Source organism: Silene latifolia, chromosome Y (genome assembly GCF_048544455.1).
Source record: "Silene latifolia isolate original U9 population chromosome Y, ASM4854445v1, whole genome shotgun sequence".
Taxonomy (NCBI): Eukaryota; Viridiplantae; Streptophyta; class Magnoliopsida; order Caryophyllales; family Caryophyllaceae; genus Silene; species Silene latifolia.
Window position 1 is genome coordinate 207,257,790 of NC_133538.1, and position 23,047 is coordinate 207,280,836.

At 40.0% G+C, this 23,047-nt stretch overlaps 1 protein-coding gene across 1 annotated transcript; it reads left to right on the forward strand.

Moving 5' to 3' along the window:
* Positions 1–217: 217 nt before the first annotated feature.
* Positions 218–1,351, forward strand: LOC141629972 (protein FAR1-RELATED SEQUENCE 5-like). Its single transcript, XM_074442880.1, has one exon. It carries the CDS (start codon positions 218–220, stop codon positions 1,349–1,351), a length of 1,134 nt encoding a protein of 377 aa, XP_074298981.1.
* Positions 1,352–23,047: the final 21,696 nt, after the last annotated feature.

Below are 23,047 nucleotides of genomic sequence, written 5' to 3' on the forward strand. Positions count from 1 at the left end.
AAATGTGGGAGTATCACTAGAAGATTTCAAAACTTTTTGGAGGGATGTGAAACAGTTTATAAAGGGTTAGGATGCTCAAATGATGATCGAAAATTTCATGCATAAGAAAGCCATATGTAACTCTTTCTACTTTGATTTTGACGTTGATGATTGAGGACGACTTTCTAGAGTTATTTGGGCTGACCCTATATCAATCAAAAATTACATGTTTGATGACATGACATTGTTCGACACAACCTTCAACATGAACACATATAAGATGATATTTGCTCCTTTTACGGGAGTTGACAATCACAAAAAATATGTGACGTTTGCAGCGGGGCTTCTAAGAAATGTTTCTGATGACGGTTTTGCATGGCTCTTCGAATCTTTTCTGACCGCAATGGGTGGGAAGTATCCTAAGTGCATAATTACTGACCAGGATGCCGGCATAAAGGCAGGGGTTAAAAAAGTATTCAAGGACAAAACTCATCATAGGTATTGTATGTGGCACATTATGAAGAAACTACCTGATAAGATCGGCTCTACGCTTTATAGAGAAACACACTTCATGAAAGAGCTATGTGTGTGTGCATGGGCAGAAGACATTGAGTCGGCTGAGTTTGAGGAACGGTGGTGTTCAGTTATATCTTCATACGGGTTAACCGAACATGAATGGCTGTCTTCAATGTTTGACATGAGAGCTTCCTGGATCCCAGCATATTTCAGAAATTTGTTTTTAGGTGGACTAATGAGGACAACATCTAGATCTGAGTCCGAAAATAGCTTTTTCGGAAATTGCATGAATCCAAACTTAACTTTGGAGTTTCTTATGAGATTTGAAAGTGCTATGGACGTTCAAAGGTGGAAACAGTCCAAATTAATTGCCGATTCAAAAAACACTTTCCCTAGTCTAGAAACACCTTACCTTTTGGAGATGCACGCTTCTGTGTTTTACACTCCGGTCATATTTTCTGAATTTCAGGTCGAGTGGAACGCTGCTTGTTTTACTTGCGAGGTTATGGTTTTAGGGGTTAATACGTCAAACAACATTCCCATCCATGATCGTGAGAGAAATAAGGTATATTATGTTGGATTTATTCCTGATGGAGTGAAGTTAAGCTGCTCATGCAAAAAATTTGAGAGGCATGGTATCCTGTGCCGACATGCTCTCTATGTGTTGAAGGAACAAGGTTTTGAAAAAGTGCCCAACCATTATTTGCTAAGTAGATGGAGCAAATTGGCTCTATGTCAGCCGCTTTGTGGTAATTTGCCTGAGACTTTGAATGAAGATTGCAGTGCTTTAGAGTTTCAGAAAATCAAGCTTGGCAACCTATGGTCTGAATTATTCTCCTGCGTGACAATAGCATAACAGAATTCGGAGTGTATCGATGAGTTAATGGACCTACTTAAAAGTTTCAAGGACAAGATGATATTAGAAAGTAGCCCGTCTTAATGTAGTAGTGGTGTCACGGGTGAAAAGTCCAGAAACAAAAATAAAGAGCTTGAAATGTTGTTATGTACAAAGATACCGACTGAAGTTACGGTTTTAAATCCTATACAATCAAAGACAAAGGGGTCTGGAAAATGACTGGTATCCCAAAAGGATAAACCTGTGCAAGAACATAAGAAGGCGCCGAGAAAATGTAATGCTTGTGGTGAATTAGGATTCCATGATAGTTGGAATTGGCCCGGGAGAGCATGAAAAGTATGAAGTTCTGATCAGGTAAAATACTTATTTTGGTAGACAACAGTTGGGAACATACAATTCTGACTCTAATGATGATTACAATTTTAGCTTTAAATTTGTAAGATTTGATGCAGGTTTGAGAAGTTGAAGGAAAAACAGATGGATATTGCACGCAAAAAAAGAAGAAATATAAAGATTACAGTAATCAAGAGGAAGGAATGTACACACAATGAAATACCACAGTTACGCCCTTTTTTTTTGTGAATTTACATAAGTCAACTGGTGTAACTACAAAAATTTTATATGGAACAAACATTTTTTGTCATAGATTTATGAACACCATAATTTTGGAACGGTCCAAACCATATTTTATTTAAAAGGTGTAACTCCGACTCGTATTTTGTCAATAAAATACTAATGATTGTCAATGTTTGTTTTACGTATCTTGAAATATAATTGATGCGTGTCAGGTTTAAGATGGCGTACTTTCATGAAAATATAATCGAAGAAAAATTATGTAAATTGCCCTGCAAGACCATGGTTGACGACATGTACGGTAGTAATATTAATTCTCGAAGACGTGGTGAAATCAACCGTCATAGATTTATGAACACCATAATTTTGGAACGGCCCAAACCATATCTTATTTAAAAGGTGTAATGCCGACTCGTATTTGTCAATAAAATACTGATGTTTTCCAATGTTTGATTTACGTATCGTGAAATATAATTGATGCGTATCATGATTAAGATGGCGTGCTTTCATCAAAATATCATCGAAAAAAAATATTGTGTAAATTGCCCTGTAAGACCATAGTTGAAGACATGTACGATAGTAATACTAATTTTTGAAGACGTTGTGAAATCGGCCGTATTAACATATTTTTGGGGTCTTGTAACAATTTGGTGGCGAAATTGAAATTGTGTAAACCTTTAACCAATGAACAGCCAGTTATTCTTTTGAGTAAATATCATACTTGAGTGTAAAAATGATTTTGACGCATCTGGAAATATAATTGATGTGTCTCCGTTGTTAGATGGCGTAACTAAGCCAACATTCAACAATGAACCAAGGCCAGAGTTACGCCTTTTTATCTCCTAAAGTATTTAAAACAAAACCGTCAACTAAGAAACCGTAGTGTGTAACCATCCTTGCCAATTGCCAACTCCAATTAATACGGATGATCCAAAAAATGATATCTAGCCAATTGTCATAAATGTCGGTCCAGTTGACACAGCTCTTGAACAAGTTCGGAATACAAATTTCATTACACCCTGTTTTGACAGGGATTTTACAGATCTAGGATATCCTGCCAGGGATTTATAAGTAGGGTGATCTAACTCAAAAAACTCGCCTGACTAGTATAATTAAATGAAATAACAACTAATAAACAAAGACACAAAGATTTTATACGTGGAAAAACCCTGGGAATAAGGGAAAAAACCACGGGCACCAAGCCAGGAGTGATTGTTACTATGATTTTAGATAGCCTGACAGAGTATGGATATATCAGGCATGACAGGCGAAATTATAATGCTTAAGAATATAAAAGTATAGGTGAGAATGAGAGTGTATCCAATGATCCTTCTGATTTTGTCTTCTCTTCTATTTATACTTCATTTCTTCATTTCCCTTTATGCCGTTTAGGGTTTCCTTGTAAATAGGGAATGTACCCTATTTACCCGGAGGTGGTTGTCATCTCTTCAACCGTTGCCTTTGACTATCCTTCATATCTTTTCTTCTTGAATTGGTCTTCCTTGTTTGTAGGGGACATATGTTAGTTGCTTATTGCCTGTTATGCCTGTTTGTGCCTGAGCTATTTTCCTCCCAGGTTACTTAGGTTGATTATCGCCTGTCTTGTATCAACTCATGCTTGGTGCCTATCCGTATTGAATAAATGCTTGGTTTCTGATGTCTTTTGCTTGGAACTGTCTTTGGCTGTTGCCTGGCCTATGTCAGGTCAGGCAGGATAATTTTGGGCCCAATAATTGCCCCTTATATGCTTATTCCATTATTGGGTCTGGCCAGAAATAAGGAGATAAAAATATGGGCCAGGCAAGTGATTTGTGCTGGGACTTTTTATCGGATTAGAATTAGTGTTTGATTCGACTTCTAGTAACGGCTATTTGCCATTAATAGGGTAGGTTCACAAAACCCTAGGAGAGTCATGATTAGTCTCTACCACTTGCTTTTCTAGCCGTTTAGGATTTGCGGCTATAAATATCCTTCCTCTGCCGTGATTGCCTTCACATTCCAATCTCCAAATTTCTTCTTTCTCTTTCTAAAAAATTCTCTCTTTGAAAAATTCATTTTCCAGAAAAAATAAGATATGGTGGGGCGGAGAAGGACAAATGACTTCCAAAGCTCTCTGCCGAGGTGAAGAAGTTCCTGTTGAAGTTGAAATGGTTTCTGCCGAGGTTGAGAAGGTCCTTGATATCATCCCTGAGGATGATGTGGTGGAGGTTATTGCTGCCCCAGAGATTCTGTCCATGTCTTATAAGGGGGTTGAATATTCTCCTAATAGGGCTTTGGCGGCTTCTTTTCATGAAGCCAATCAACTGAAACCAGCCTTTGAGCATTATATAAAGGGCAGGGGCCTTATTCCTCATGGGGCTGAGGTTTGGATTCCTGAGAACGATCCGGTCAGGGCTAATTGGAGTAGGCCAGGTTGGTTTCGTATCTTTGAGTGGGCGTTTAGGGGTGGCGGTCAGCTTCCTCTTTCTCCTTTCATGACTGAGGTGATTAGGGCTATCAGGGTTCCCCCGTTTCAACTTATGCCAACGGTCTTGAAAATTGTTCATTCTGTTGAGCATTTATGTTCTAAGCATAAGTTGGTTATTACCCTGGATGACTTCAAGAATGTCTATCACCTGAAGAGTCATTCTACTGGAAGGTTTAATTTTCGAGTCAGATCGAAGATGGCTCACCTGATTACCAACTTTGATTCAGGGGATGATAAAGGATGGGCTCAAACCTATATGTTTATCAAGGCTGATTCAATTGCCCCTGACCTGGACTATCTTATTTACCCAGCTGTTGAAGGAGGTAACTTTCTTTCCTGCATCACTTTTGGTTTGCTAATAATATGTTTTGGAGAGTTTACTTACTTTGCTCATGCCTTCTTGCAGTAAATGATTGGGTGAATGATCTTGATCTTTGAGGGGCCTAGGACCGGATAAATAGCGTTTATGGCGTTGCCTGAAGAGGAGAGGGTGTGGCCTGCCTGTCTGGGGCAAGCTTCTATGCCTCATTTTAAGAAGGCCAAGTTGAGTACATATAAGCCTGTGAAGAGCACTAAGGTTCCAGGGGCGTCTTCGTCAGGGAGTAAGTTCTTTTGCTTACTTTTGTCATTCTGTTTCCTGTATTCGACTCATGCTTATATTGCTGATTTAGAAACTCGTCGTGCAGCCACCAGGGCTTCTGCCAGGATTCTAACTTTGGTCTGTCTCTGGTGAGGGCAGGGGTTCCTCAAATTACAGGGGAGAAGTCAAAGAGCAGTGAAGCTACGGGAAGTGATAGTGCTGTTCAAATTCAGGGACCTGGGCAGGGGGTTCAGTTGGCATCGCCTGAGAAGGTTGTGGATGAGAGTGACCGTCCTGAGAAGAGGAAGAGAGTGGATGAGTCTTCAGGAGGGGTTCATGAGGTCAGGGGGGTTAGGGCTCGTATGGATGAGGTCCAGTTTGCCAAGGAACAAATTCAGGCTCAGGCTTTTGTGGTTGATGATCCCTACTTCAAGTATCAGGCAGAGGATGCTTCTGCCCGTGCTTTGGCTGCTATGTACCGTTCCAGGAACTATGCTGCCAACTTGATTACCATGCTTCAGGAGGTATATATTCTTTGTTTTTGGCTTGTTTATTATGGATATTTGTGTGTGCTTTTATTTTTGTGGCTTAGATAGGCATTTTTCTTTTTGTTAGAATGTCAATGATATGCTGAGGAGCGCCTGTCAACTGGAATCAGTCCACGGTGTAAAAAATACCTTGGATTGGGAGGTACAAATCTTGAAAAAAGATGCTGACAAGTTTAAGGCCGAGTTGGAGGTGTCTAAGGCTGAGAATCACTCTTTAAAGGAGGATAATGAAGCAGGGAAGGCTCGGTTGCTGGTGGAATCTTCTAAGCTGAAATATGCTCAGGATGCTCTGAAAGCTTTTCAAGCCAAATTTGATATTGCCCAGGAAGAATTGAAGGCTGAAAAGCAGGCTATGCAAGAGCAGTTAAAGGTGAATGAAGAATTGGCTGTGGAAATGGATGAGGTTCATGCGAGGTACAAAGATGTTGCACTGTATTTCTTTGGCAAGGGTCGTGTGGATGCTATGAAGGAGCCTGTTGAAGTCAGGCCTTTTTGGAATCCTGATCAGGAGTTGGCTGATCTCAATACCACCTATCCTGAGCTTTGTAAATTACATGCTGACGAAGAAGTGGATTCTCCACCATCCAAAGGGAAGAATAGTTATGCTGAAGGGGAGGGAGATGAAAAAGAGGAGGCTGTTGATGAGGGAATTGGCTCTGCTAATGTTTCCAAGGTGGGCTAGTTTTTTTTTTATTTATTTTGTGGGATTTTGTGTTGTTTTGGCCTATTCAGGGGGGGATGTTCCCTGAACAAATAGTTTAGAACTTGTTTTGGTTTTTGTTGGTTTTTTCTGGATAAACAGTTGTTGTTCCTGCCTGGGAAGGGTATATTCCTGGGTAGGTATTAATATATATGCCCTCTCTTCTCTTGATTTTCTTGCGGTGCTTGACTAAAATTTGTACCTGTATATTCATGTGGTATTTTTCTGTTAGAGTAATGCCTGTCAGGAGGGCTTATGGCCCTCATTCCTGTGTTTATGGGGAATGGTGGCTCTATTTGCCTGTCAGGAGGGCTTTAAAATGAGGGTGGTTGCCGGTCAGGAGGGCTTATTTTGACAATTACTCTGGTCTATTCCACCATTGTACTTGCCTTTTTATGTACTGACCTCAGTTTAATTTTTAGGTCAGGCAGGCAGGTGCCAAATTAGAGCATTTTTAGAAATGCTATTCAGGTTGGGTGGAGTGGCCCTCAATCCTGAACATTTGTTTAAGCCTAAAATGTAGCATATAACAAGTGAAGAGAAGGTGTAAAACAAATTTTCAGGATTGGAATAATGTTTTTGATAAGGCTAAAAATAGCAGGCAAGCAGTTTAGCATATAGCAGGAAGTTTTATTGACATGTATATAGAATAGGTGGTTTTACCTGCTTCTCAAATGCGAAATAGTTTCAAGTGGTAAATGTTCCAGGATCTGGGGATCATTTCTCCTTCCAAAGTTTGTAGCCTGTAAGCTCCTTGTCCTACTATTGAATCGATTAGGTACGGGCCTTCCTATGTAGGGGCTAATTTGCCTGCGTTCTTTTCTCTGGTGTTGGGGAAGACTTTCCTTAGGACTAGGTCTCCTTCTTTGAATACTCTGATGTTGACATTTTTGTTGTAACTTCTGGCTACTGCCTGTTGGTAGGCGACTATCCTGACTTTGGCTGCATCCCTTAGTTCTTCTGTTAGGAGCAGGTTATCCTGCAATAGGGGCCTGTTCTCTTCTATGGTGTTCAAGCTGCTTCTGGTAGTTGGCACATGAATTTCTATTTGGTATCAGTGCTTCTGACCATATACCAGGGAATATGGTGTCCGGCCCGTGGTCATTTTTTTGGGTGTGGTCTGTCGGCCCACAGGACTAAGGGGAGCTCTTCTGCCCATCTTCCTTTTCTCCTTTTCAGCTTTTTCTTCAGGCAGCTGATTACTACTTTGTTGCTTGATTCTGCCTGGCCGTTGGCTTTTGGGTAGCCTGGTGTAGATGTAACTAGGTTGATATTCCACTGTGCACAGAATTTTGTTGTTCTTTTTCCCACGAATTGTGTACCATTGTCACAGACTATTTCTGAAGGTATTTCATATCTGCATATGATATTCTTTTGGATGAATGATATGACATCCTTTTCTTTGAGTTGCCTGTAAGAGTCTGCCTCTATCCATTTGGAAAAGTAGTCAGTCATTGCTAGCATGAAGACTTTTTGTCCAGGTGCCTGAGGTAGCTTGCCTACTATGTCCATGCCCCATTTCATGAATGGCCGTGGGCGAGATGGAATGTAGTAGCTCGATGGTTGATGGATATAAGGGGAGTGGATTTGGCAGGCTTCACATTTTGAGCTATATGCTATGCGATCGGCTCTCGGGGTTGGCAAGTAGCGATCCCTGAGAATTTTGCTTGCCAGGCTTCTTCCACCTTTATGATTTCCGCAGTATCCATCATGTATGTCTTTTATGACCTGGCTGGCTTTGTTTGGTTCCAGGAAACGTAAGTAAGGTCCAGCCTGAGACTTTTTAAACAGGGTGTTATTTATAATTGTATAAGTGGACGCTTTGATTTTCAGGGCCCTTGCTTCGTTTTTATTTGTAGGGAGTATTCCCTGTAAGAACCAATCATAGTAGGGTTTAGTCCAGGAGGTTGTGTCTTCCTGGATAGGACAAATTTGTTCAGGCCTTTCTATAGTTGGTTCCAACAGGTGAACGATGGGTATTTTGTCAAACACAAAGCAGGTGAAGTTTGATCCCAGTGGCTAGGGCATCCGCCACGGGTATTTAAATCCCTTGGTATTTGGTCAATGTCAAAGGTTTTGAATTTTTTGCAAAGGTTTTTGACATATTCCAATCAGAGTATCATCTTTGAATCTTTTAAGATATACTCCTTTGACTTGGTTGGAAATTAAGAGAGAGTCGTTTTTTTACCTTGAGGTTTGCTACACCAAGTTCTATACATACCTTTAGTCCAGCAATCAGGGCTTCATATTCAGCTTCATTATTTGTGGCTTTGAATTCACAATTAATAGCCCGTGCAATTAGGTCTCCCTGTGGTGATTTTAGGACTAGTCCTAGGCCAGTGCCTTTCATATTTGTTGCCCCATCTACATGGAGAGTCCATTCCTGGTCTGTCTTATGGGTGGCAAGGAGATTGACCTCTTTTATGAGGTCTTGTTCTAGGGTAGGACTGAATTCAGCCACGAAGTCTGCTAATGTCTGAGATTTAATTGCCGTCCTGGGTTTAAAGGTTATATCATAGGTGCTAATTTGTACTGACCATTTTGCCATTCTGCCTGACAACTCAGGCTTTCTCAGGACAGATTTGATAGGCAGGTTGGTTCTTACAATAATTGGGTGACTCTCAAAATAAGGTCGAAGTTTAGTGCAGGACATTACTAAAGCAAATACGTATTTTTCAAGTAAGCCATACCTGGTTTCTGCGTCTAGGAGACTCTTACTTACATAGTAAACTGGATGTTGTTGGCCATCAATTTATTTGGTCAGGACTCCACTTACTCTTTGTTTCGTGATGAGATAGGTAGACAGTTAGGGGTTCTCCTCTGCCCTGGTTTGGCAAGTAGTGGAGGTGTAGTCGGGTATGTTTTGAGCTCCTGGAAGGCTGTCTCGTGTTCAGGCAACCATTTGAATGCCTTGTTCTTCCTGAGTAGGTCATAGAATGCCTTGCACCTTACTGATGATTTGGAAATGAATCTATTCAGGGCTGCAAGTTGTCCTGTCAGTTTTTGAATATCTTTGACTGACTTGGGAGATTCCAATTCTAGTATGGCTTTTATCTATTCTGGGCTGGCTTCTATTCCTCTTTTGGTCACCATGTAACCTAGGAATTTTCCTGAAGAGACTCCAAAATGGCATTTGGATGGGTTAAGCTTCATATTAAATTCTTCCGGGATCTTAAAGGCTGTCTCCAAGTCCCTGACGTGATCTTCAGCGTTCTTTGATTTGACTACCATGTCATCAATATAAACTTCCATTGTGTCTCCTATTTGGTCTTTAAACATTGTATTGACCAGGCGTTGGTATGTTGCCCCTGCATTTTTCAGGCCAAAGGGCATTGCTGTGTAGCAGTATATGCCTCTTTCGTGATAAATGCAAGTATGTTCTGATCGATGGGTGCATCTTGATTTGGTTGAATCCACTTGAGGCATCCATGAATGTCAGGAGTTCATGCCCTGCTGTAGCATCCACCATTGCGTCTATGTGTGGGAGTGGAAATGGATCTTTTGGGCAGGCTTTATTGAGGTCTGTGTAATCTACACAAACTCTCCACTTGCCATTCTTCTTTTGTACTACCACTACGTTGGCTAGCCAGTCAGGGTATATGACTTCTCTTATCATCCCCATGTCCAATAGTTTGTCCACTTCTTCATTAATGATAGCATGTCTTTCAGCGACAAACTTTCTTCTTTTCTGCTGGACAGGCTTATAAGACTCATCTATTTAGTTTATGCGTAATAATATTGGCATATATACTGGTCATGTCAAAATGTGACCAGACAAAACATGAAGATTTACTTTTAAGAAAACTTACTAATTATGGTCTGATGTTATCAGGGACATCAGATCCTACCAGTACATGCCTGTCAGGATACTCAGGGTCTAAGATTACTTGAACAATTTCCATTTTGGTTTCTGCCACTTGGGTTGTCCTGACAGGGTACTGTAATTGCTAGGCGAGAGACTTACCTGCCTTGGATGGCTTTAGTGACTCAGTATAGCATTCCTGGGCAGATTTTTGTTCACCTTTTATGGTTGCTACTCCCCATTCTGTTGGTATCTTGATGCACTGGTGATAAGTGGAGGGTATGGCCCTTACGTTGTGGATCCATGGTCTTCCTAATATGGCATTGTAGGATGACAGGCAGTCCAGGACTCCGAATCTTTCATATGAAGATACTCCTTCCACATATGTGGGAAGGTGTATTTCTCCCAATGTGTTCCTTGTTTCTCCACATAATCCTACCAGGACATTAGATTTCTTTATGATCTGGCTTTTATCAATCTTCATTGCTTTAAGGACATCTAGCATGATCTGGTTTACTGAACTGCCTCCATCTACCAGGATTCTCATGACACGTGCAGTCCCTATTTGCATGGTGATGACCAGGCTATCATGGTGGATGTCTGGAATGCCCTGCATATCAGTGTCCTCAAAAGTAATTTGAGGTAAATTGCTAGGTTTAAAAGGAGATTTCATTTTTGACTCCCTGGCAATTTTCTTTGTAGCTGAATTGGTCAGGCCACAAATCTATGATCCTCCATTGATGAACTTGACTTCATAGATGGGTGGTGCAGGGGGTAAGTCACGTTGTTGCCTTTCTATGTTCCTTCTTGTTCCATCATCTTCCTTGCTTTTTGTTGGCATCACGTCTTTTAGGTAACCTTTCTTTAGCAGGTAAGCCACTTGTCTACGTAATCTCAGGCATTCTTCTGTTGTGTGCCCTATATCCATGTGAAATTCACACCATTTGGTGGTATCCTTCCTTGGGTTTGGGTTGTCTGACTTCTTTGGCCACTTGACAATGTCTCCCATATGGTCAAGTCTTTTGATCAGTTCTACAATGTCAACAGAGAAGTTATATTCTTGAATAGGAGGATGAGTATAGGAGTTACCTCATTGTTCATATGTATAGTTGACTTCTGATCTGTCAGGTCTTGTGTAAGGAGATGGCCTGGAACTGCTTCCTCTATGGTTAGAACTTTTTCTGTTGACTTTGTCATATCCTGAGTTGCTGTCAACATTGTCTGCCTTGTAGCCTTTGTCTTCTTCCAACCTGATATAGCCTATGGCTAATGTTTGGATGTCTTCAAAGGTATGACAGGGCTTCATGGTCATTGCATCGTAGAAATCACTGTCCATGGGTAGCCCTTGCCTGAAAGCTTCAACGGCTGTTCCAACATCACATCTGGGGATTGAAACCTTTTCTTTATTGAATCTTGTCATGTAGGATCTGATTGATTCTCCAGGCTTTTGTTTAACCCTGTATAGGTCACTGGATCTCTTTTCTAGTTCCCTGCTGCTGGCGAACTGATGATTGAAAGAATTGGCCAGGTCAGCAAAGGACTTGATGCTTCCATTTGGCAGCTTTATGTACCATTGCAGGGCAGGTCCGTTCAGGGTTGTTCCAAATCCCTTACACATGCAGACTTGTAATACCCCGTATTTTATTATCGTTTGGGCGAGTTTTATTATTTAATGGTAGCGTAAAGGTAATGGTAAAAGCGTAAAAGTAATTGATTAATTCATATCGCAAGATGAGTCGGGTTTATAGTTGAGTGGCATTTTTGAGTCAAGGTGTCATAGCCCATTTACCCACTTACCCATTTACCATTTTACCTCTCCAAACCCTAAAATCAAACCCTAATACAACTTTAAAACCCTATTCCCCTCCCTACCGTCATTTTCACATCACCAACATCAACCCCTTTTCCTTTCACGTTTCAAGCCTTCTACACGGCCAACGAGCGCACGCCGGTGAGTGTGGAGGGAGTAGGGTCTTCCGTGAGTCCAGGGGAGTCGTTGCTAGTGGTCGAGGGTGGTTGTACTGGTCGGAAAAGCTCAGGTCGACGGCCGTCACAGGTAAGGTTCCCTGTTTTCATTTCGTCACTTATTTGTTTTGATTTGGGTTGTGCGTCTTTTAGGGACCGTTGTTGTGGCGTCGTGGGGGTGTGGGACGTGTTACTGGTGGTGAGTCGAGTCTGGTGGTGGTAGGTAGGGTGGTTGTCGTTGCTGTGGGTGGTTGCAGTGGTGGTGTTTAGGTGTCGGGGTTGGTTGGGTGTTTTTGGGTTGCATTTCAGACATAGGGTAAAGGGGTGGCACCACCGTGGACTCGGGGGAGGTCGAATCGGTGGTGCCACATGTGTCAGGGTCGCCTTGCTACGGTGGTGTCAGGGGTGGTGGTTGGTAGGCGGGAGGGGTTGTGTCGTGGTGGCGGGCGGGTTAAAGGAAATTTGTTTGTGGCGTTTGGTGGCGGTGGGTGTAAAGGGGGTGTTGGTGGTGGTGGTTCTGACCACCGGTGTGGGTCGACCACATTGGTGGTGGTGGGAGGTGACCAGGCCAGACCTGGTGTCAGGCCTGGTGATCGGCGGTGAGGATTGGTGGTTGAGGGGTGAGTTGTGACGGGTTGAAAAGGGGGGTGCGCGTGTGTCGAGTTGTGTGTTGTTTTTGGGATTATTTTTGTTACGGGTTTTATTTTAATAAGTCGGGAATATGTATATTTCTATTATTTACATTATTAGTGTAATTATTAAGTTAATATTTAGTAGCGGTGACGGAATATTATATTTAAGTTTTTGAGTCGGGATTTTATTTCGGGAAGGTTACTATTTTTAGTAACCTGCTATTTTTGGTAATTGTTATTTTGGAAACTTCCCATTTTAGGAAACTTTCTATTTTGGGTAACTTATATTTTTAGTAATTTCTAAATTGGGAAAGTTTCTACTTATAGTAACTTTTGATTATGGGAACGGGAATAGTAAGAGAATTAATTATGTTATATATATGTTTAGGTGGCGAGTTTCGGGTGGAGTACTTCTGATCTGCAGTTAGCTTATCACCGCTATTTGAGGTAGGGGAATACACTGGACTTAATATAGTACTATGTGACTGGATTGACTAAATCGGTGATTTACATGTTATAATATGATTGTCTGATTTCATTCCGTTAAGTACTATTGTTGAACTGTTTTATTATATTATTACATTGGAGTTGGTGGAGGTGGTGATGATGACGTTGTGATAAGGCCCAGGCGGGTTCTGCAGGACTTGCCCTGGTGTCCTCAGCTGCGAGCTGGCAGATCGGCTACGGTCGATATTTATAGTCTACCGGGGATCGGTATGGCTGGGTTGTCCGGGTTATGAGTTGTGATGGCGGTGGTGGTGATGGAGGAGCATGTGTTTTATGTTACTGTTTATTGTATTACCTATAAACCGTGGTCGACCCCGTGTATTCGTGTACGCCTGTGATGATCCAATTATTGGGGAGCAGATTGACAGGTATTCAGAGACTGATGGGAGCTGGCCGGGAAGAGAGCTTGGATGACTGACTTAGTGCCTAGCCCACCTTAGTCTTTTTAGTAGTTTTATCAGACTTGTCTTTTGGTCTTATTTGGAGACTTTGTTTTAATTTCAGTTGTAATTTCACTATAAACATTATAATAAAGTACTGTGTTTCTTTCCTTTGTTATCTACTGCCTCGGGTTTCCGAGATGGTAACACCATCATTTATCTGAGGAGTCCTAGTTCAGGCCCTTAAATAAATGGGGGTGTTACAAGACTTGACGTAGTTCACTCGGAATTGATGCTGCCAGCATCCTTTGCTTGTAGTAGGCAACATGGTTTTGTGGATCTGTGGTCCCATCATAGATTCTCATTGAGGGAATCACAAATTTCTTAGGCAGGTCTATTTTTGCTATTTCATCCACAAAGGGTGAATCAGCATAGCTTTCTGGATTTGCTTCTTCAATTGGGGTAGGAACTCCTGGGATCTTCTCAAATCTTTCATGAAGTTTTTGGATTTCCTGAAGCATAGCCATCATAATGGCCGTGTTAGTCTGATCTGATGAGGTCTCTTCATTCTGGAGTTCTCCTGAGTCTGTCTCTTCTCATGCCTTGGACTTTGATGGAGTAAGAGTACCAATATTGGAGAAATCAATATTACTTATGATTGAGGAGAATGGTGTGCCAGGCTGGACTTTCAACTTTGATCCTGAAGCTTTTTCTCCCAGCTTTATTTTTAGGCTGGATTCTGATTCTTTCAATTTTGCAACTTCTGCTTCAGCCTGTACCATTTTTTGTTTCAGCTGTTCCATTTCCAACAACTGTTGTTTGGCAGCAGCCTGTTGTTGCTCAACGCTATCTCCTGCCATTTTTCCTTAGTTTTTTGTGGTGTTTTGTTATGGGCTTTGATTATTTTTGAGTTAGATGCCCCACGGTGGGCGCCAATTGTTTTGACAGGGATTTTACTGATCTAGGATATCCTGCCAGGGATTTATAAGTAGGGTGATCTAACTCAAACAACTCGCCTGACTAGTATAATTAAATGAAATAACAACTAATAAACAAAGACACAAAGATTTTATACGTGGAAAAACCCTGGGAATAAGGGAAAAAACCACGGGCACCAAGCTAGGAGTGATTGTTACTATGATTTTAGATAGCCTGAGAGAGTATGGATATATCAGGCATGACAGGCGAAATTATAATGCTTAAGAATATAAAAGTATAGGTGAGAATGAGAGTGTATCCAATGATCCTTCTGATTTTGTCTTCTCTTCTATTTATACTTCATTTCTTCATTTCCCTTTATGCCGTTTAGGGTTTCCTGGTAAATAGGGAATGTGCCCTATTTACCCGGAGGTGGTTGTCATCTCTTCAACCGTTGCCTTTGACTATCCTTCATATCTTTTCTTCTTGAATTGGTCTTCATTGTTTGTTGGGGACATATGTTAGTTGCTTAGTCTTTGCCTGTTATGCATGTTTGTGCCTGAGTTATTTTCCTCCCAGGTTACTTAGGTTGATTATCGCCTGTCTTGTATCAACTCCTGCTTGGTGCCTATCCGTATTGAATAAATGCCTGGTTTCAGATATCTTTTGCTTGGAACTTGTCTTTGGCTGTTGCCTGGCCTATGTCAGGTCAGGCAGGATAATTTTGGGCCCAACACACCCCTAACCAAAAGATATTACAAAACAGTCCTAAGAGTTTTGCACTACAATGCATTCCGACAAAAGAGGGCACACTCCTTGATTGATTAGAACCACGTTTCTGCACTCCAGGGATCACCTCACTCAAAAGATCTACATAGCAAAAGGTGGGACGACAACATGAGTATATGGACAGAAGTAAAAATAACATCGTATAACTGTTAATACCTAAAAATCTACATATCAGACATATTGGCAGAAATATAAGTCTATAGAGGGAAGAAAAATGATCATGAGGAAACAAAATGAATAAATAATACCTTTCGCTGATTTTCTTGCCATCGTAATAAGGTGAGCCCTTTCTATATGCAGCCATAGCCTGTGTAACAACTTTAATGTTCTAAATGCTCTCCAACAATTATTAAACACGCCAAAGGTAAAAGATTAAAAAAAAAAGGTATAAGTGGAATAAACCTTGTAATAGCTTGCAGCTTCCCACTTAGATCTGTCACGACCAGCTTCCAACCACTTGAGTACATAAAGACCGCAATCATGCCTTCACAAGCATACCACAAAAACAGCCAGTTAAAATCATGCCTTCGCAAGCATACCTAATGACAGATAGGTACCTAGTAACTAAATAAGCGTACCTAAATCCCGGTATAACGTATCTAACAAGAGACCCTACTAAAAATCCGAGTGGCTAACGTCAGACAACAGGATATAAAAGAGATGAACTTACATGTTTGTCTGCTGTGGAACATTCTGATGTTCAAATTCAGTTAGCGGAACACCTACCAAGTGCTTGTACCCTTTCGAACGACATAAAATACGAATGACATTATTAACCTACAACAAGGAGAATAAATTTATTCTGAAAGGTTTAGATTTAAATAAAAGGAAATTACTAAAAAAGAGGTTAAAATCTAATAGTGTGTACCACTCCAGAAGCAATCTCCAAATCAGCCGGAGGATCCTTAGGACGTAACGAGTTAAGGATGTAGTTCTTCTTCATATCCAGGTCACACACACAAAGAAACCAGTGTTCCTTTTCGATGATGGGGGATAAAAATCTGTAACACAATATAAAAAGACACATAAGTTGACTTAACGGAAAGCGGCCTTCTCGTACCAGTTTTGATAGCCTATCTTATAAAACACATGAGTATTTTTGATGAGATAGGCTAGTTTGACACTTAGGCACGCAAATATATCAGACACTTCTAAGTTTATTCAGGGCTATCATGATGTATATATGTTGTGCCTTTATTTTGATGCAACAAGTCAACAACTGAATGGAAAAACTGAAAGATTGCAGGAAGACTATTCCTATGGTTGGCTGTGAGAAGGTTGGGTCATGCTGTTTGAAGTCTGCTAATGGAACCGGTTATTCACATTCGACGGTGGGACGTTTGGATGTAAAGTACTACGGGTTGTCATTCTGGAAATAATGCATTCCACTTTCGTTGAACGACATTTAAGCTGCCCTAACATCGAACCTAACATCACATATTACATGCCGAAGACGCTACAAATGCAGGTAATTGACAGGTTTTAATGTAGTTGCGACCAACCGTTTTGTCTCGAACTGGGTTAAGACGCTACATTGAACAGCAACACAGATAATTATTACAAAAAAAAAAAAGAGAATTCCACAAATTGTTTATTGAGGTACAGCAAAAAAAAAGGGGTGCTCACACGTGCAGTTGTTGGAATATACAACAAATATGGAGAGTGTATAGTTGAATATATCCCAAACATGTCAATTACCTGCATTTGTTCCATAAATGCTGTTAGGTGCTGTGTAAAATGGAAAAAAGACAAGTCATTACATAGAAAGTACGAGTACCATATCAGCAACCCATTTTCGAGGTCTCAAAGAGGACATGCATTCTTTTGTTAATTCCCCGAAGTTTGACTGAACTACGACGTCGCTGAAATAAACACAATATAGTATAAGAATATTATTACCACAGAGGTTATTGAATAATTTCGATAATTCAATAATGATAGTATAAGAATATTATTACTATGTAGCTGCATCTCCATCTGACGGTGAGAACACATAATTCAAAAGATGCGAATCAGAGTAGCTGACTTCTTCAACAACTTGTTTTCTTTAAAATAAATGGGAAAGAAATATTTAGTTGGTGTAAAGTAAAACATTAACAATTCAAATAAGTTTTTACGTAAAAAAGGACTGCTTACCCAGTTTTGATGTTGAGACGCCTTGCAGTTATCAACACTTGGTTCGACAGTTCATTCTGAGCGCATATGAGGATAGCAAAACAGTACTTCAGCTTCTGTCTAAAAAGGACTTTGTCAACTGCAGCTCATGTCCTGGTCTGCGTGGTGAAAGCAAATAACTATCAGTGTGATTGATGTATCTACTGAATTGGGTAGCGTGTGGAAAGATAAAAAGACACTTCTTACATTTACGACTTGTGTTTTGAGGGCAGCCTGCATATGTCTCCATGTAACACATCAGGTAAATGCCGTCATCCACATCATCAATCATGTGCATTTTGAGCACAAATTCTTCACATTTATAAAATTGAACTGGCCCGAATCTGGTCGATTTGGTAGTCATTTCGCTCCGAATAAAATCCCTCTAAAAGAAAAACATCAGGCTAACGTCACAAAACATGGATGGAATGAAAACTGACAATGAAACTTTGTAAAGTATAAAGGGCAGTAGAAACAAATACTCACCACCATCCGGACAGGTCCAGTGAACATCAGACTTTTAGGTCGCTTTTGGTGGATTACTTCAATCATTCGGGTCATGAAGTTGACACAGATCAGGAACGGCTCGGGAAGTGTGATTGGAAAGAACATCTGGGTTTGAAAAAACATATGTTTACCTTAGTGAAAACAACCAGCCAAAAATTAAACATTATAATAGAAATGAAACGAAAATGAGAGAGACTCACTAATTTTAATTGATCATAATCAGTGCCGTCTTCACATATAATTCCCTACAAATAATACGCGAGAGAGTCATTGAGACCCAAATAGTACAATACAAGCCGATAAAGGGGATTATATGACAACACTAATTCAAGTCGATAATAAAAATAAATATTTACAAATGAGTGCCTTACATTGGGAGTAACAAAAGCGTAAAGACGCAAAGGGGACGAGGCCGCTTTTAACTCCTCTTTCTTGTTTAAAAGATGACCCCATGCATTGATTACATTTGCAGATATCTTCATGCTTACGATCAAAGACTTTAAATCGCATCTTCTTAATTGAAAATGCTGGTTTCTGAACAATACATCGCTGAAAATATGAACACATGTAGATACATTGATTAGTGCTATATATACAATTATTGAGGTGATAGGTACGCTAAAAAAATATATAAATATAAATTTGTATATAAAATATGCAAACTTACCTATCATCCAGTCCATCCTGAAATACTAGCTCGGAAACATCTTTCTCAGCTTGGCTCAAGTCAGAGAGCATGGATATGTTCCTCACCACAAAAGGCGATTTCAATACATTTGGAACAACTATGTCCCTCTTGCTATGTGGTTTGGCCTCTTCTTGGACTGGGAGAGTAGAGATGATCGGACGGATCTGAACTGAAGTAGGTGCTGATGGGGGGGAATTAACAATTGGATCAGGACGATCGTATGTACCAGCTGATTCGGATTTTTCCTGAGATTCAAAAAGGTTGAAGGTGGGATACTCGGGAGCAACTCGTTGTTTCTTTGGAAGAGGCTCATTAACGGGGTCCTTATTAAACGCATTACTTAACTCGAAAAGGGCTTCCAAGAAGGTTGGGTCATCCCAACACAGATCATCACCTGCACCCCCTGTTGTAGATGTCACCCGGGCACCGTGAACTTTCGTATATGCCATATTCACCGTAGCAGCTGTTACATGAGCACCGTCTAATCCACTAGACACTTTTGACCTTTGGGCAGCACCAAACCGATGAGCCTGCGCCTGCGCCTTTTCTTATGATATACGTAATGAAATCTCCTCCTTGGTCCACGTGCATAACGTTGGAAACACACGTTCAACCTTTCTCGACTTGAAAACCATTCTATCAAGGTAGATGAAGATCATCACCATTATAGGACCTTTGAACGTTTTCGGACGACCCCCATTTGCTTCACGTAACTTATCCGTCCGCCATTGTCTGACACTATCAATCAAGTTGTTCCGGGTAAAGTCATACCATTTTAGGGTTGGTATGATGGAGACATCGCTAAGACACTTCAGAATTCTGAGGCTTGGCACATTACCATTGTGACACCCCGCGATAAAGCTGAAAATATAACTAATAAATTAAAGCGGAAATTTGTGATATTTTAAAAACTTTTAAAATTACTAGTTAAAGAAGAGCACGCGGGTGCCACTAACGAAAAGAAACAAATACAACAATAGGCAAACTTAGGTTATTACAACCCAAGTCTAGAAAATGGGGAAAAGATATCCCACGAATAAACATATAATGGGTTTCTAAACTAGCAACTAAGGTCCAAGGGTTTAGTTCTCGCTAGCCCACACGTCTTCCCCACGTAAGCATCTTCACCACCTGTCATTCATGTAAACATGAACGCCACGGTCAGTGGGGAGAAACTCAAGGTTCTCCCAGCCACAATATATCGAAACGAACATAACAAAGAACATAAACAAACAATCATATTAGATAAGACATGAGTGAATCGAATAAAAACTAAACATGGGATCATACGTGTTTAAACCAACAAGGATAAAAGAAACGATGGAATAAACAAGTAAGGCATAATTAACAATAAATGAATGGAAGAGAAGGACAAGGAAACCGACACGACCACTTAGTCACGAGCACGTATTTCAAGGAGATATGACCAAAGTAACCATCCAAATAATGCAAGACATTTATCACTCTTAGACTATAATTTCCCCGGGTAGGACTACGATAATAATACAATCCTAGTCTAAATCTACAGATTCTCGGGTGTACATCCCGATTCGACGTGCGCCCGCACAGCACGCACCCAAGACTCGACTACTAAGAAGACCTAGTACCCCAATCACGAGAACAACACGAAAGTGGCAGAAAGACTAAGATAAGACTCACTTGCCAGAATAGCACAAGTGGGCGAAAGCCGCACTTGCCAGAACAACACAAGTAGGCCAAAGCCGTACTTGCCAGAACAGCACAAGTAGGTCAAACCCGTGCTTGCCAGAACAGCACAAGCAGGGCAAAAATGTATGTCAAGCACGTACGATGGTAATATGACATTTCTACAAGAATACGACTCTTACAAGTAATTATTTATAATGACCTTTCCATGCTTGTAACATATAAATAAACATTTGATTTCATAATTATACATGCCGGTTAAATAGAATAAACAAGTACAACAAACATGTATGTGGGACGGGATTATTAATGTCACACCATACTTATGGCTTGCATCTCACCATAAGTACGGATGGGAACATCGGTCTCGACGATCATATCGCAACTAGAGGGCCTATGGCTCACCCCTAGTGTCCGATAGGACCACGACTCATACCATCGAACAATACACGACATTATCAAGGATATGACCCTTCACAAATAATTATTTAACAATAAATATCTCATACTTGTCCTATGCAGATAAATATTTCATTTTATAATTTATCATGCTGGTTAAAAGAAATATAATGAATGATAATGGATAATTTTACGTTATATGAAATATACGGGATAAAATGTGACCAAGTTCAAGTGACCCATTTATGAGCCAAATAAATAAATCATGTGAAATCCAATTAATGGACTAAAATAAGCCCAATCAAAGAAACAACGTGGGCCCAACCAAATTAAAAACACGAGCCCAAACAAATAAAAATTACAAACCCAATTGATAAAATCTAACATGGCCCCTTGATAATACATAAAAAGTCCAAAAGATGGAATATGGTGAGCCTAATGTGAAACAAACTCAACACCTAAAGGAAATCAAAGGAATTAAGAAAGGATGGAAGGTATGAAATCAAGCAAAGCAAGCAAGACCTCCACCAAGTACCTCTAACATCTCCTCCACCGTGGCCATTGCCCACAACCCACAACCAGCCTACAAAAAGCCCCACAAGCACCTTGTCACGGCTGCCCAGCAGCCCGTGAAACGGTCACCAAAAACTGTGCTAACACGGTGTACGGCTAGACATTCAACACAAGAAGTTCGAGTACATACAAGATGATGTTATCAAGCATAGTGCAAGCACGAAAACAGTCCCGAAAGACTACACACCTCGTCCCACAAACAGAGACCAAAACCGCACCAAAACAGTCTCATACATACGACCCAACCTAGACCCAAATGACCACCTAGCAAGCCACCAAAACCCGTATCACAACTCGGATTTACTGTCCTAGCTAGACCGTAACATCCCCCCATAAACCACTCAAAGTAACCCGAGAGCTGCATCGTTCCGACTCGAAAATTCATCATCACGACAGCCTAATGCGGCCACGAGCAGCCGACACACGACTACCATTCACACCACCCGACTACCCATAGCCACCCTTCACACCACTTCATAACCCGACCCAAAATCAGTCCAAAGCAGAACCCAAAAGATGCATAAATTCAAGCCCAAACCCAGTCCTAAAGTGCGTAGCAAAACCCGTCACTAAACAGTCCAATCCCCTGCTCGAATACCGTGCTAAAACAGGACCATTTACGTGCACTAAAAAGACGGGAGTAAGAACAACAAGAACGTAGATAAAAATCATCAAGTTCATCCTAATAAAACTCGAAGATATCGCGAAGGCAAGTAATGCAAGACAGACACATTCATTTCAACAGCAATTAAAGAATCGAACTTTATAGCAAAAGAGTATAAAAACCGAGTTGAAGGGACGACATATCGACTCATTGTCGAGTAACCTATCACCGTTACCTTAACTCTTCGAATTCCTGAGTAAAAACGTCCATAACACGAGCCTATCTTCAGTCTTCAACTAAAAAGGAGGAAAAACGAGTAACATGGGTCACAAAACCGAGTTTGTAATAAGATGCCCATTTCGAAAATTCAACAAAATAGGAGCTTTCTTACCTTAAAAGAACGAGGAAGGGACGAGGAAGCTAATGGTACAAAAATAATGGAGTTTGGTTGAGAGACGAAGGCGGGATCAGAGTTTTTGGAGGCCGAAAAATGGTGGAGTTGTATGTTGTGTTTGTTGTTGCTGCTGTTTTCGAAAAAAATGAAGATGAAGGAGGGAGGAGTATGTGGGTATGAAGGGACACGGCCCACAAAACAACAATACAATAATAATAGTAATAATATATAATAATAATAATAACAACAATAATAATAATAATAATAATAATAATAATAATAATAATAATAATAATAATAATAATAATAATAATAATAATAATAATAATAATAATAATAATAATAATAATAATAATAATAATAATAATAATAATAATAATAATAATAATAATAATAATAATAATAATAATAATAATAATAATAATAATAATAATAATAATAATAATAATAATAATAATAATAATAATAATAATAATAATAATAATAATAATAATAATAATAATAATAATAATAATAATAATAATAATAATAATAATAATAATAATAATATATAAATGTGGAGTGTGAGTGAGTAGGTGTATGAGTGTTGTTGAATTTTGATTGGTCGAGATTAAGAATGGTCTTACATATGAAAATATGACGGTCTCTCGCTAGACGGAAAAACGTCTCGAGTTTATTTCAACTTGAGACGGAAACTTATATTATTAATGTCACTATTATTATCTGACCAAAAACATAAATAAATACATTCTTATAAAAATCATGCCCCAAAATATAATTTAATAATACGAGTTTTTATAAAAATGAGTTTTTATATAATTCGTTTATAAAAATCGTGTTTGACATAAAAT